Source organism: Chelonia mydas, chromosome 1, assembly GCF_015237465.2.
Source record: "Chelonia mydas isolate rCheMyd1 chromosome 1, rCheMyd1.pri.v2, whole genome shotgun sequence".
Classification (NCBI taxonomy): domain Eukaryota; kingdom Metazoa; phylum Chordata; order Testudines; family Cheloniidae; genus Chelonia; species Chelonia mydas.
The window spans coordinates 205,154,980-205,170,623 of NC_057849.1; the positions used below are offsets into that span (position 1 = coordinate 205,154,980).

Below are 15,644 nucleotides of genomic sequence, written 5' to 3' on the forward strand. Positions count from 1 at the left end.
ACTGTCTACCATGGGAAAAGTTTGCAGCTATCAGCACCTGGGATTGGGTCAAAATTCTTGGGGTAATCAACCGGATGCTGCGTTAGCATTCACATGGATTACGGCTTCCCTGCAGCTTCCGATGTAGTCTGCTCTGACTACATCTAGCTATGGACTACATACAAACGCACACAATAATACGGACTCTCAAAGAACTACACAGTCATTCCCCTCCCTGTCCCCTGGCACATTTCTGGACAACAGAAAAAAACTCAGTTGTATTTTGAACATTAATTTCATCACCCATGGCCTACGTTGCCCCTCCCCCGTATAGTTATCTGTTTACAGGAGACTAGTTATGCTGTGTCATGGCTGATTTGTACAGAGCAGCATACTAAAAGGGAAGGCCATATACGGTTCTTACTTTTAACACCCTGGCACATCCTTGTAAGAATGTGTGAGTATCAAATAAAAATTTCAATATAAATGCTTGTATAACAGTTGTATTTCACTTCTGAATTCCACTTGGGGGGTGGTGACATCAAGGTGCTGGCACACGTTCTGCCATTAGCAGATACACACTGCTTCCCACGGCTTGTAATCAATTTTACATTGGGTCATAAATTGGAAATCCTTCACATTCCTATACTAATAACAAACATGGAGCCAAAAACTTTCCAGGCTACCAGCTTATCAGGTAGGTAACTTCTGCACCTCTTCTGCTTCTGCTGCCATTTCTGCAGTGGACTGCTCCTCCAGGGGATCATCAAACAGCCTCTTCAAGTAGGGACCCAGGATGTGCTGCAGGCAGCAAAGCCTCCTCAGAGAGCAGTATAAGCACCTGAGCTGGTGTCTGCTGACTAGATTCGGGGGTCAGAAGACACTATCATGGCTGACCAGGCTATTGTGAAATGCTGGTGGCTCACTGCTCTGAGCAGTACCCAACACCTAATTATACTCTTTGTAAAAGAGGCAGGATGATGCTGAGTTCCCAGAGGTGTAGTTCTCATCTCTGTTTTTACGACAGTTGCACTTGAGCCATTTAATTGGCCCCCTGCACTGGTTCAGTGAATCTGCAGTGCTGCCAGCTTCTTTGCTATTTCCTGATGCGTTTGGTTGTTCCTGGAACTCTTGCTGAAGTCAAACATTTTGCTCATCTCTCACCAGAGATTCATCAAAACTTGTCTGTGATCCCCTGAGCAGATAGCTGTGTGCTCGGCAAAGGACTTCTTGTTAGTGGCCATCTGCAGCTCAGCAGTCAGAATCAAATAGAGGGTTAAATGCTGAGAAGCTGTACTTGAACCAGGGGGGTTGCTTCCATTTCCTGGGAGTCAACTGGCTAATCTTGGGATAGAAAGGACAGGGAACACTGGCCAATAGGATTGTGGGGTAGCATTGGCAGACTCTCAGGACATGAGTCTCTGGGACCGGGAGATGAGTCGCATCCACATAGCAAAATGATGGAGTTTGGACCCAAGTCCCAGTGGGATTTGGGCTCAAACCCACTCCTCTTGCTTGGTCCCAGGGCCCAGAGGGCTTATTGGCCCAAGTCAGACAGAACTGTATGTAGATGGAAGCGGGGTTTGGGCTTGAGCCTGAGTCTAAACCCAGGCTTACATTGTGGAGTAGACATCTACATCTTAAATAGTGGTCCATCATATGAAACAGTTCAAGTGCCATTGGTCTAAATGAAAATACTGTGGGTCATGTCTTGAGCAAACCTTGAACATTTTAAGAGTACTTGCTTATAATACAGGGAACTGTTAAATTTTAAAAGTCCATAAAATGATCCTGGAGAAGCAGTAAAGGACAAAAATGGGAACTGGCTAAATTTCTGTGGTTTGTGTTGTACAGGATGTCAAACTAGATGATCTACGGGTCCCTTTGGCCTTAAAAATCTGTGAACCAAAATCAAAGCATTGTGCTTTAGCCCCACCAGTCCACCTTTAATGACATTTAAAAGAATGGGGTAGCCATGTTAGTCTGTATCCACAAAAACAGTGAGGAGTCTGGTGGCACCTTAAAGACTAACAGATTTATTTGGGCATAAGCTTTCGTGGGTAAAACCCCCACTTCTTCAGGTGCATGGAGTGAAAATTACAGATGCAGGCATAAATATACTGACACATGAAGAGAACAGAGTTACCTTACAAGTGGAGAACCAGTGTTGACAGGGCCAATTCAATCAGGGTGGATGTGGTCCACCCTGAGGAGTAGTAGCAGTTTTGGTGATACGTTGTTATTGCTAATGTTAAACTAATACATAAATAAAATAAATCTATACAACCATCAAGTCAATATTGAATCTTGGTCAGATCAATAAATTAGCAAATTAATCTCACTGAATTGGAATTATATAATAAAATGAGTTAAATCATCAAATTAGTTGTAAAAATTATAAACGACTTTAAGTTCTAAAGACAGTTCTTAAGAAGGTAACTGTCCAGTTGGTTATAAACCCCCAACTAAAGAATTTTACTGACCTCAATCAAATCTATGACTTAGAGCTGGTTAAAAACTTAATATTGAAACCAAATTATCTAATATCTGAATCACTACCTCAGAGCCATTATGCTTCTTTCTTAGAATTGAATTCTAGTGGGGTGACTAGAACACATATTATAAGACAGGCTCTAAGAAAACATTTTGATAAGCAGGAGTTTGACAGCTCTCTTATGAACCAAAGTGTTTGCTACAGTTTAAGTTTCTTAGGACTTTTAAATATAGAATACCAAAGACACTTCAATGAGTATCTTCACGAGACAAAGATTATGGGAGTTTAAACTTTTTCTCTGGTAACTTCACCATGTGGACGTTGTGGATTCTCATACATACATGCACACAGTCACCCTTTTGCATCCTATAATTAGAAAATAAAAAGCCTGGGACATCTCCCAGCTAATAAAAATAAAAGACAAAATAAAGATAACAAGGGTTTGCGACCTCTTCAGCTTTCACAGTCTTTTGGACTTATTGTCTAGGAGCTGGAACCTGCAGTCAAGGAGCAGGTAGTGATGTTCTGCTGGCACAGCACATCTCCGTAGGTACAGGGACAGAGTGGTCAATGGCTGGAGTACCCTGTTTGCTGATGTTATGACTTCCTCTTTACAAGATGATCAGTCTTGGGCATTCTGGAACATCAGTTTTCTCTCAGGTGGCTTGTTGACTCAAAGGTGAGGCTTCTCAATCTGACCCTTGAGTTTTACAGTTTGAAAACTTCATAGATTCCAAGGCAAGAAGGGACCATTGTTATCATCTAGTCTGACCTGCTTATAACATAGGCCATAGAGCTTCCCCAAAATAATTCCTTTTTGAAGTAAACACATATTTTAAAGAACCCATTCAACCTTGATTTAAATATTGCCAGTGATGGAGAATACTTGGTAAGTTGTTCCAATAGTTAATTACAATCACTGTTAAAATATATACCTTATTTCCAGTCTGAATTTGTCTAGCTTCAGCAACAAGCCATTGGATCTTGTTATATGTCTGTCTGCTAGATTGAAGAGCCCATTATCAAATATTTGTTCCCCATGTAGATACTCATGAAGTGTGATCAAGTCACCCTTTAACTTTCTCTTTGTTAAGCTAAATAGATTGAGCTCTTTGAGTCTACCACTGTAAGGCATGTTTTCCAATTCTTTAATCATTCTCGTAGCTCATCTCTGTACCCACTCCAATTTATCAACATGTTTCTTGAATTGTGGACACCAGAACTGGACACAGTATTGCAGCAGCGGTTGCACCAGTGCCAAATACAGAGGTAAAATAACCTCTCTACTCCTACTTGAGAATCCTCATTTTATGTATCCAAGGATTGCATCAGCCCTTTTGGCCATAGCATCGCACTGGGAACTTATTCTTAGCTGATTATCCACCATGACCCCCAAATCTTTTTCAGAATCACCTCTTCCCAGGATAGAATCCCCCATACTGTAAGTATGGCCTACACTGTTTGATCCTAGATGAATACGTTTACACTTAGCCATACTAAAATTCATATTGTTTGCTTGCGCCCAGCTTACCAAGTGAGACAGATTGCTATACATAAGTGACCTGTTTTCTTTATTATTTTATCGCTCCCCCAATTTTTGTCTCATCTGTAAACTTTATCAGTGATGATTTTATGTTCTCTTCCAGGTCTTTAATAAAAATGTTAAATAGCATAGGCCCAAGGACAAATACCTGCAAGACCTCACTAGAAACACACATGCGTGATAATGATTCCCTGTTTATAATTATATTTTGAGACCTATCAGCCAGTTTTTAATCCATTTAATGTGTGCCATGTTAATTTCATATCATTTTAGGTTTTTAATCAAAATGTCATGCGGTACCAAGTCAATTGCCTAACAGAAATCTATTACATCAATTCACTTATCAGTCAAACTTGTTGTCTCATAAAAAATGTATCAAGTTAGTTTGACAGTATCTATTTTCCCTAAACCCATATTGATTGGCATTAATTTTATTACCTTCCTTTAATTCTTTATAAATCGAGGCCCATGTCAGTTGCTCTGTTATCGTGCCCAGGATCAATGTCAGATTGACAGGTCTGTAATTTCCCAGGTGATCCTTTTTACCCTTTTTATATATTGGCACACTAGCTTTCCTCCAGTCTTCTGGAACTTCCACAGTGTTCCTAGACTTGTGGAAAATTAGCATTAGCAGTCCAGCAAACTCTTCAGCCAAATCTTTTAAAACTCTCGCATGCAAATTATCCAGACCTGCCAATTAAAAAATGTGTAACTTTAATAGCTGCAATTTAATATCTTTATGATACAATGTTGGAATGGAAAGAGTATTGTTAGCATCATGTGATATGACCATATCATCTGTCTTTTTCACAAATATAGAACAGAAATACTTATTGAACCCTTCTGGTTTTCCTGTGTTATTATTGACAATTCCAATATTTCTATCTAGTACTGGTCCAATACCATTGTTAGGATTTTTTTTGTTCTTAATATATTTAAAAATCTCCTTACTATTCTTAACTCTGCTGGTCATAGAGTTCTCCTTGTGTCCCTTTGCTTCCCTTATCAATTTTCTACAATTCTAAGCTTCTCATTTATATTCATTACTATCAGCTTCCCCTTTCTTCAATTTGAAATTATTTATTTGTTTATTTATAGCTGTCTTCTCTTCACTTACTCAGGCCAGGTCTACACTACAGACTTATATCGGTATAACTGCGTTGCTCAGAGATGTGAAAAATCCACATCCTTGAGCGATGTAGTGATACCAATGTAACCCATGGAGTAGGCCATGCTATGTCGGCTGGAGAGCTTCTCCTGTCATCATAGCTACCGCCTCTCATGGATTAAATATGCTGATAAGAGAATCTCTCCCATCGGTGTAAGAGTGACTTCAAAGTGTTACAGTGGCGCAGCTGCAGCTGTGCTGATGCAGCATTTTAAGTGTAGACCTTCCCTAAGCCTGGCAGCACCTCCCTCCAAGATCTTTGACAGATCATGTGTGAGGCCTACCTTGTAGTCATGCAGCCTGATCCAGTCAGGTTCCAGTTAGGTCATCCTTTACTAGTGTCAATTCTGGAAAAGTCCTCTTTAAAAAATAATTTAAAAGGGAATTCTTTGCCAGAGAATGTTGTGAAGGCCAAGACTATAACAGGATTCAGAAAAGAACTAGATAAGTTCATGGAGGATAGGTCCATCAATGGCTATTAGCCAGGATGGGCTGGGATGGTGTCCCCAGCCTCTGTTTGCCAGAAGCTGGGAATGGGTGACAGGGGATGGATCACTTGATGATTACCTGTTCTGGTCATTCTCTCTGACGCATGTGGCATTGGCCACTGTCATAAGACAGCATACTGGGCTAGATGGACGTTTGGTGTGACCAAGTATGGCTGTTCTTATGTTCTGAATGTTTTCAATTAGAAAGTTTAGCACATCACAGGGATAATGCTCACTCCACCCCAAGGTGACACTCCAGATCTGAATTCCTAGTGCCCTGATGCCCATTTCTGATTGTCAATGTATGTCACTGTGGAAGCTCAGTCCAGAGCTGAAAAGCAGTCCTGAAATACGGCTTTGCCATTCCAGAGCAGAGTGGCAGCAGCAATCTTATGAGGCACTCCTTAAATATCCATGAGTCGTGGAGTTCCCTGCCAAGATCTACTTGCGAGGTTCTGAGCTCCTATCTAAAGGCAACTGCCCTGATCATTATAACAGAGGAAGACTGTAGTTGAAGCACTGGACTGGGACCCAGGACTTCTGTATTCTTGTTAAATTTTTCAAAACCATCTAAGTGATTTAGGAGCCTGTATCCTATTTTCAAAAGTCAGACACTTGGGAGGATAAATCCCACTTTGGCACTTTTGAAAATTTACACACTATTCCTGTTTTTTCTGTAGACTTGAAAATCACTTCCCCTCTCTGTGCACCCGTTTCTCCATTTGTAAAACAGGCAGATTGATACTGACCTATTTTGCATGGGTGTTACGAGGGGCAATCCATTCAGTGTTTGTGAGGTGAATGCCTGGTAATAATTACAGTGCTTGCGTGATAGTTAGTGGATATAACATTTATAAAGGTTTATAAACATACAAAAAGACTGAGCTTCAGGAAAATCGAGGTTCACTCCCTGCAATGGAATACATCCACCTGACCCCAAAGGTGATCCCTGTTCACGACTTGATCAGGAGTAAATCACAGGTCTCTGGTCAGGAAGGAATTTGATCTTGTCCCCAAATTTGATAGGCCTTTCAATCTTGTAAGTGTGAGCAAGGATCACCTTCTTGAAGGATCTCTTCCCATATGTACCCAAGTTAGATCTGGGGACTAAGTAATTATTTTGTATCTGGTAAGGTCTCCAAGGTACAAGAGACACCAAGCAGCACTTCAGACCTGATCTCCTTCATCTTCCCCAGACTCCAGAGGTGGGGGGGGTTAGAAATCCACAGCCAGCTCTGGATGAGAACCAGATCCTCAAATCCAACCCACTCCCAAATATGTGAGTTTGAAATCTTGATCCAAATCTTGCAGTTTAGGCCCATCTTTTCCAGGGACCTTTTCCTGCACCTACTGAAGTCAATAGCAAAACTTTCCATTAAATACAATAGGATGTAAGACTGGGCTCTTCACACTATACTGTGCTTTTGATTTTCATATCTAAAACCTCCAATTCGCGCTCTCTTTCTCTCTCTCACGCGTGCGCGCACACACACAAAATCTCTCAATCTGTTGCTCACATGCTCTCTTGTTCACTATATCTAATATGCACTTGCTTTCTCTCTCTCTCTTTCTCATCTGTACACTGTCTCCCCCTCTCTTTCTCTACCTCCCACTCTCTTATTTTTATTTCTTGCTCATTTGTAGGTATAATTTCCGAGGTTTCCGGTGGTTGCAGGCTATGATCTTTGCCATAGAGGAAATAAACAGTAGCCCGACCCTCCTTCCAAACTTGACCTTGGGATACAGGATATTTGATACCTGCAACACTGTCTCCAAAGCCCTGGAGGCCACACTGAGTTTTGTGGCCCAGAACAAGATAGACTCCCTGAACCTGGATGAGTTCTGCAACTGCTCAGACCACATTCCTTCTACCATTGCAGTAGTGGGGGCAACCGGCTCTGGGATCTCCACTGCAGTGGCCAATCTGCTGGGACTCTTTTACATACCTCAGGTACTGCATATTTTTCTCTTATTTAGCTTACAAGGTGGTTAGATCTTAGGGCCTGGCCTGTCTACTCTATAGACTAACCAGGCCAGGGCAAAGTTAGGTGAAACTATTTTGTAAAATAGCTAATTGTTTGTAGTGTGGACAGAAAAACAAATCTACTGAGTCATGTTCAGGAATTGTATTACAACCTAATGTGATCTTAGCTCCTTTTAGTCCTTTCTCCATTACAGACAAAAACAGTTTTAGCATGGAGGGCCTAACTGTAAGCTTTCTTGGTAAGGACTTGTAGTACAAATAGGCCCTCAAAGTGCCATGAGATGGACAGAACCCTTATGTGACTCACACACATTTACAATAACATACAACAGTACAACTTGATCAGTTTATATGATGTGACACAACCTATTCCTTTCATAAATATTTTGTGTCACGGAGGACTCAATATTTTTGTTGGTGAAATGTGCTATATTTCACTCTCCAGAATTGCCAGGTCTGTGTGTACTGACTGAATAGGTACAGCCTTGGGCAATGGCACTGCAAGCTTCCATTTGCCACTCTCTGTCAATTTGCCCTAGTCCTGCCCTAGCAGGACCACCTTTAGAAGCACAAAAGGAGTTCAGTCCATTCTTTCCTTTACCTGTCTGTTGAGACTGCCAACAAGCTCAGTTACTACAAATTGCATTGTTTGGTTGTGATGTGAACATTTGTGCTGCTGGGAATTGGATTGAAATGCATCCAACTCATTTCATAAAGCCAAAGGCCACCAAGACGCCAACAGATGGAAACAACTTCCAGCCACAAGCAATCTGGAGTAGACAGAACCTATGATTACCAGATACATATCTCACTGACATTCTCTTCAGTGATTTAGTTCCCTGAATACCATTAGTTCAAATAAATCATTTGCAGTTGCCATTCACTATAGACAACTGGCTCATTGCTATAGCTGGGTGAATTTTTTGGTTTGCTGGCACTTCTTAAAAATCAAAAAAAGGTTCATTTTGAGTCAAACTGAACAATACATTTTTCATCATTTTTGGCTGGTTGAAAACGTGGAAAATAATTCACACAGAGTCCAAACAAACTATTTTGTTTCAATTCAACTCAAAATTTTTACTTTCAGTTTTGGGTGTTTTTAACAGAAGCAAAGGAAGACTAGTTTCACAAAATAAATGGAGGAGCAAGAGGTGCCCTCTTTATAACTTTTAGACCAGTGCTTAAGGCACTGCTCTGGGAGACCTGGCTTCAATCCCTCCTCTCCCCCCTCCCCCCCGATGAGGCAAAGGGGTTTGAGCTTGAGTCTCTTTAGTCTCAGGAAAGTGCCTAAGCCACTGGGCTATAGGACAGTTTAGTGTGGGATTTCCTCAGTCTGTTCTGCTGAAGCTTTTCCACTATTTATAAATAATTAAATGGTCATTGGATCAGGGACTTGAAATTGGGTCTCCCACATCCTAGGTGAGTGCCCTCCCCCAGCCACACACTCTATAGAATCATTTTCTCTATCTTTTTGTGGCCCAATGACCATTCATTGTTATAAATAGTGGGAATTCATAGTCATTCAAAAACTAACCCAGGCCTTAAATAAACAAAAGCTATTAAATCTCATCATGTATCTTGCTACACAGTCTTATACAAACTCTGCTGTCATTACAACAAACATTTATGGAATTAAAATTTGGTTTATAATATGTGCATTACAACATAAAGTTTTAGCATAACATTTACACTTGAGTACTTTAGCACAAATATAAATATCTTCTTGCCCCTCTGATCTTCCTTCAGAGATGACTTTTCAGTCAATAAATAGTGTGACCTAAAATGAGGTGCATGTCAGCTGTTAGAAACTGGTCCCATAACCCCACTATACAGTTACCCGCCTGTTGCTAGTGGATCAAATAATTGGGCCCCAAGTGCTTCCAAGCCAAAGGAGTTTGTGTAGAGTCTAGTCACTATTTCTAGCTCTGAGACTGTAGGGCACACTCCCAGGCTCAGGCCTCTTGTCTGCAGCCTTCTTTGGGATGCTTGTCCAACTGCTCAATAACCTGAAACCAGCCAACGCCCCCCCACCCCCCGCCGCCCAGTTGCTTATGTATGCCCTCTTGTCTGGACTCTTTGGCTTACTCATTTAATCACTTCAGGGACAATGTGGCAGGAAAGTAAGGAACCCAGGCGTAACAAAGACATTTCTTAATCACAGTGACTTTACTCTTAAAATGCTTGACAGTTACAGATTTTTGAAAATAACAAAAATCCTGAGACACAGGTTCCCCTAGTCAGAGCTTAGCTCACCCTTTCTGGGAGCCCAGTGTTCATCAGCATTTCAGGCTGGGCAGAGTCCTTCCTGTCCTCTGTCTAGTGCAAGTCCTTCCTGTTTGTGGCGGTCATCAGTCCCCTGCGCAGAACAGAACTATTCTACTAAATAGGGCCTCCTTCTCTGTGCCAAGTGCTCAAACGGTGACGTTTTATATCCATCAGTTATGCTTGTACCTCCCCCACCCTTGTGGGTCCCTGTGTAGAAAAAACATTATTATTTGTATTACCCTAATGCCTAGGAGCTCTAGTCATAGATCAGGACTCCATTGTGTTAGGTGCTGTACAGACACAGAACAAAAAGACAGACCTGCCCCAAGGAACTTATAATCAGAGGATAAGACAACAGACAATAGATGGATATAGACTGATGGGGGAGTACAAGGAAATAATGAGACAGTATTGGTCTTTGCTTGAGACAGTATTGGTCGGCATGATAGGCAGTGATCTCTCCACAATAACAGTCTAACAAGTGTTTTGTAGGTATCACAGCACAGAAGAGTTTTGAGGAGGGATTTGAAGGAAAACAATTAAGCAGCTTTGTGGATGGTTAATCAGAGCATGTCCCAAGTGTGTGGGGCAGCATGGGAGAAAGCACGAAGATGTTTGTTTGAAAATTTAACAAGTGGGCAGTGAAGGCATTAAGGGTCTATCAGAGACAGCAATCAACTTCTTGATACTGAATGAGGGATGATAGGTGGTGGGGAATAGGCTGTGAAGGCCCTTGAAAGTGAAGAGAAGCAACTCATGTTTGATGTGATAGAGAAAGGGAAGCCAGTGGAGGGATGCAAAGGTGAGCGGTGACATGGTCAAAGCAAGGAAAGGCTAGGAAAATGGTCTTTGCAGAAGCATTCTGACTATTCAGAATATGAGTGGGGGAAAGATTGTTTTTGTCAAGGCCAGAGGGAAGGATATTTTCAGTAGTTGAGATGTAAGATGATGAGAGAGCTTTGATGAGACTCTTAACGTTTTGTGTGGATAAGGAAGGCTATATCTTAGAGATGTTATGCAGAGAGAATTCGCAACTTCAGATTATTTTTAATTAAAAAAAATGCATAATACAAAGGAAAAACCCTAAAAAAGTTAAGGAATAATTAGACTTCATCAGTCACACTCTGCCAACTTAATAAACACAAACATGTTGAAACTGATTCTTTGCTTGCCATCAGTGGTATAAGGTGTAGCTCTTTGGAATTGCACAGAGGAACTCCCCTTCTTAGCACCTTCCAAAGTGAACAGAAGGGCAACTCTTGTCCTGCAGACCTAAAAGTAACAGAAAAAGAGCTCAGCTCCTGAGTACCTTATGAGGTGTGCCGGCACGGGACTCCTCTCCTGTACCCCCGACTCACTTTAGAAGGTGTTAAGGTCTTCAAAAGAGGAGCTTCTCTTCTATAAACCTGAGGGTGGGCAGTGCTGGGAATATTCTTTGCTAGCCAGGCTCTTTCTTTTCTCTCTCAGAAGAGTTGACATCTAAAATTTTAAATGCCAGCATTTTAGCGTGCAAAATTTTATGCATCAACATAAGGCATTTTTTAATCTATCGGCTTTTGCAAAAGAAGTAGTAAGAAACAATAGTGCTAGAAAAATCACAGGAACAGCACTGTGATCCGCAAAGCCAGCTTAGGTACCTAGACTCCCTATGCAATGAATGGGGAGAAATAGGCATCTTCAAAAGTGATCCACAAAAGCAAGCACGTTACGCAGGGAGCTGCCTAAGCTCGCCAGTGGGAATCCAAAGCCTGCCCCTTTCACAGAGATAGGTGTGTATCTCTGCGTGTGATTTACAATCAGGAGCCCCTCTCCTGGAGTCTTATAACTTAGGCACCTGCCTCACTCCACACAAAACAGCAAGTGGTTGTAGAGGTGCCCACCTGCTAGCTTTTAGCCCAGTGGCTAGAGCGCTCGCCTGGGATATTAGAGACCCACGTTCAGGTCAACCTTCTACCTAAGGGGGAGAAAGGATTCAAACCTCTCAGGTGCATGCTGTCGCTGCGCAGGTATGGATATTCTGATGTGGGACTTTCTCAGTTTCTCCTATTGAAGTTGTTCCACTGCATATAAATAATTAGAGAATCACTGGAAGAGGGGACACCGGGTCTCCCAGCTCAGTGCCCTAGCTACCAGCCGGCAGAGTCATCCTCTTTCTCGCTCTCTGGCTCAATGACTCTTTAAGTATTTTCTGCAATGAAACAGCTTCAACAGAAGAGGTTGAGAAAACTCTCACCTCAAAATATCTCAGTGTTTAGCACACTCTCCTAAGCAGTGGGAGACCCCTGTTCAAATCGTTTCTCCCCCTTAGGCAGAGATTGGGGAATCAAAGCTGGGTCTCCCACATCCCAGGTGAGTGTTCTAACCACCGGGCACCACCACCATCTCAGACCCTTTTCCTGCCAAATTTTGAATGGGACCTGATCCGGTAGGTGGCCTCTGAGCACACCTGTCAGATCAGGCCTTGCATGCAAGATAGGTGCTCCTCTGCCTGTCTTTCCCCAGTTCATGGATCGCTCTGGGGCTTAGGCAGGAGATTGGTGTTTGGACACCTTGAGTGAGGCATGCCCAGAGGCAGGAATGTAGGCACCTAGGGAACTTTTACTGCGAAAACTTAGACACCTACAGCATATGGAAGGAGTTTTGTGGATCACAGTGAAGCCTAAAACTGGGATTTAGGATCCTAAACCACAGTCTTATTCAACTACGTCTGGGCTTTAGGTGCTTATGCACCTTTGTGTACCTGGGCTTTTGTTCTTAAATTCTTTTAGATGAATAAAATCAGATTTTATGTGGGTTTTTTTCATCTTTCAAAGTCTGAAATGCTAAAGCAAAGCCATTTGTACATTAGACGGAGTCCTCAGAAAAATTAGACGTTAGTCCTGAAATTTCAGAGGAGTAATTTTCAATTCTTTCAAATCCCTATATTAGTCAATGTTTTTTCTTCTAAGTTTCTAGAAGATTTAATCTATCCCCTAAGAGTAAGTTTCATTAGGAAAAAACATTTGTTTGCAGCCCTAACAAAAAAATTGAAATTCCACTTTAATTGCAAAACTCAATGCACCGTGACCATGGATTCAGTAACTATGTCTTCATAATTACCACACTGCTGCTTTTTTGAGATTGACCATGGATATTTTGAATAAACTATTTAATAAATAGTTTAATACGAAATAAACTATTTAATACTATCCACAGGTCCATGTCATTTCTGATTTCTCACGCACTTCTTGCACCGAGACTGAAATAATAGTTGGCGATGGTATCGCATGGAGATCTGATGGCTCATGGCTAAGTCTGCTTAATGGAATGCAAGGAGAAGGGAATGGAGGAAGGACTTCAGGAGGCCAGTGATGTAGCTGAGGTTGTGATGATAATGAAAGTCTGTAGATGTCACATTCAGGGAGGGAGCATTTGTATTTTATCTGAATTGATATATACATTCTTAGTTTACTCTAATGACAAGTTCTTGTTTTTCCAGATTTGGCAAGAAGTGCAGAGACTTGCTTGTGTGATCTGCCAGTGGCACACATCTCTGTCCATTTCCCCCAGTCTGTGTGTCTACGTGTTTCTGCCCCATTTCCCCAGATCTCTGACCAATGAGGTGTACATATGTCTGCCCCACTTATCTAGCTCACTGAGAGCTAGGGACACACTGAGCACACATTTCTGCAAGTCATTTATTACCATAAGAACATACCCAAATTTCAGTTTCCATCTGAAAATGTAATTTCAGGCACTGTAAATGCCCAAGAGTAAGTGGCTGGCTGAGCATCGCCATCTCAGATTACGCATCGAGATGGTGACCCTAAAACAAGACTAGGCAATTTATCTTCATACAGCTTACTTAATGAGCCATACTGCTTGCTCCCTGTCCTCCTACAGGTCAGTTATGCCTCATCCAGCCGACTTTTGAGCAACAAAAACCAGTTCAAGTCTTTCCTCCGCACGATCCCCAATGATGAGCACCAGGCCACTGCAATGGCAGATATCATTGAGTACTTCCGCTGGAACTGGGTGGGAACAATTGCAGCTGATGATGACTATGGTCGGCCAGGGATTGAGAAGTTCCGGGAGGAGGCAGAGGAAAGGGACATCTGCATTGATTTCAGTGAGCTCATCTCCCAGTACTCAGTGGAGGAGGAGATCCAGCAAGTGGTGGAGGTCATCCAGAACTCCACTGCTAAAGTGATTGTTGTCTTCTCCAGTGGACCGGACCTTGAACCCCTCATCAAGGAGATAGTCAGGCGTAACATAACTGGCAGGATCTGGCTGGCAAGTGAGGCTTGGGCCAGCTCTTCCCTGATAGCCATGCCAGAGTTCTTCCATGTCATTGGAGGTACCATTGGGTTTGCACTGAAGGCAGGGCAGATCCCAGGCTTTCGTGAGTTTCTACAGAAAGTGCATCCCAAGAAATCCACCTACAATGGCTTTGCCAAGGAGTTTTGGGAGGAGACCTTTAACTGCTACCTCCCAGAAGGGTCCAAGAATCTCCCAGCTTCAGTCTCCTTCCACAAGGGCCATGAAGAAGGAAGTGGAGTTGGAAATAGCACAGCTGCCTTCCATCTCCCTTGCACAGGGGAGGAGAATATCACCAATGTAGAGACACCATACATGGACTACACACACCTGCGGATATCTTATAATGTGTACTTGGCAGTGTATTCTATTGCCCATGCTTTGCAGGATATATACACATGTACCCCTGGAAAAGGCCTCTTCACCAATGGATCATGTGCAGACATTAAGAAGGTTGAGGCATGGCAGGTAAGTCTTACTTTCAGTATAAAGAGTGCCTATGTATGTATATCCATAGAATAGAGACCAAACTGGACAGGATCTCTCCATTGCTGTCCTGGGAAAGGGTGCCTTTGACAATCTGGGATTGGGAAGAGAAGGGAATCTGAGAAAATAAGTAAGCAATAACACATTTTGGAGTTCACTTTCTCAGTCAATTTCTATGTCTTTTGCAATCCTATAGCATTTTTGCCTACCAGCCAAATTTTAAGTTTGATCCCAATGTCCTAATTAGATATAGGCCCAAACTAGAGAATGTTGAATCCTGGAGGAAAATAATTTGCGACTATTTAGCAAATACTAGGCATTTGGTTTGTTTCAACATTCAAGTCTTTTCGTATCTGTGAATTTACAAAACTTTAAAATGGATCTGAAAGATTTGGTCAAATTTACATAGTCAATAGATGTATTCTGCCCACTGTGATACTTAGGCCTGTGGTCTCCAAACTTTTCACATTGCACCCCCTGCTACCCTGTCTGTGCCCCCCAACCCTGGGAGCTGTGGTCAGGAGCCAGGGCCAGGAGCGGGGCCATGGCTCCTGGGTGGGCGGGGGCTGGGTGCGGACAGGGGTAAGAGGGCTGGGGCTGGAGTTGCAGCCAGGCCAGGAGCCGAGGCTGCAGATGGGGGCGGGGTTGGGGCCAGGAGTGGAGCTGCAGCTGGGAGCTGGGGCCACAGCTTGGGACAGGGCTAGAGCAGAGTGGGGGCCAAAGCAGGGCTGGGTGGTGCTGCCTCCCTGCCCCCTGTGGGGACTGGCCTTGGTCCTGCTCTGCCTGCTAGGGAGGTGCGTCCCACAGTTTTGGGACCACTGACTCAGGCAATTAATTTTATTCTCTGATACTTTGCAAATACTCCAGATGCTGCCATATGTTTGGCTGTGATATTCAACATTCAATATTTTCTAATATCAAATATATTTTCAAAAATGGTA

At 42.6% G+C, this 15,644-nt stretch overlaps 1 protein-coding gene across 4 annotated transcripts in view; it reads left to right on the top strand.

Annotated features, from left to right (window-relative positions):
• Nucleotides 1-15,644, top strand: part of CASR (calcium sensing receptor) — a 169,407-nt gene that overhangs the window by 80,701 nt on the left and 73,062 nt on the right. For all 4 annotated transcript variants that reach the window (XM_043544356.1, XM_043544716.1, XM_043543647.1 and 1 more), the window contains exons 3-4: nucleotides 7,317-7,623; nucleotides 13,804-14,685. In XM_043544356.1, coding sequence (XP_043400291.1) covers nucleotides 7,317-7,623; nucleotides 13,804-14,685 — 1,189 coding nt within the window. The remainder of the gene's footprint in view (nucleotides 1-7,316; nucleotides 7,624-13,803; nucleotides 14,686-15,644) is intronic.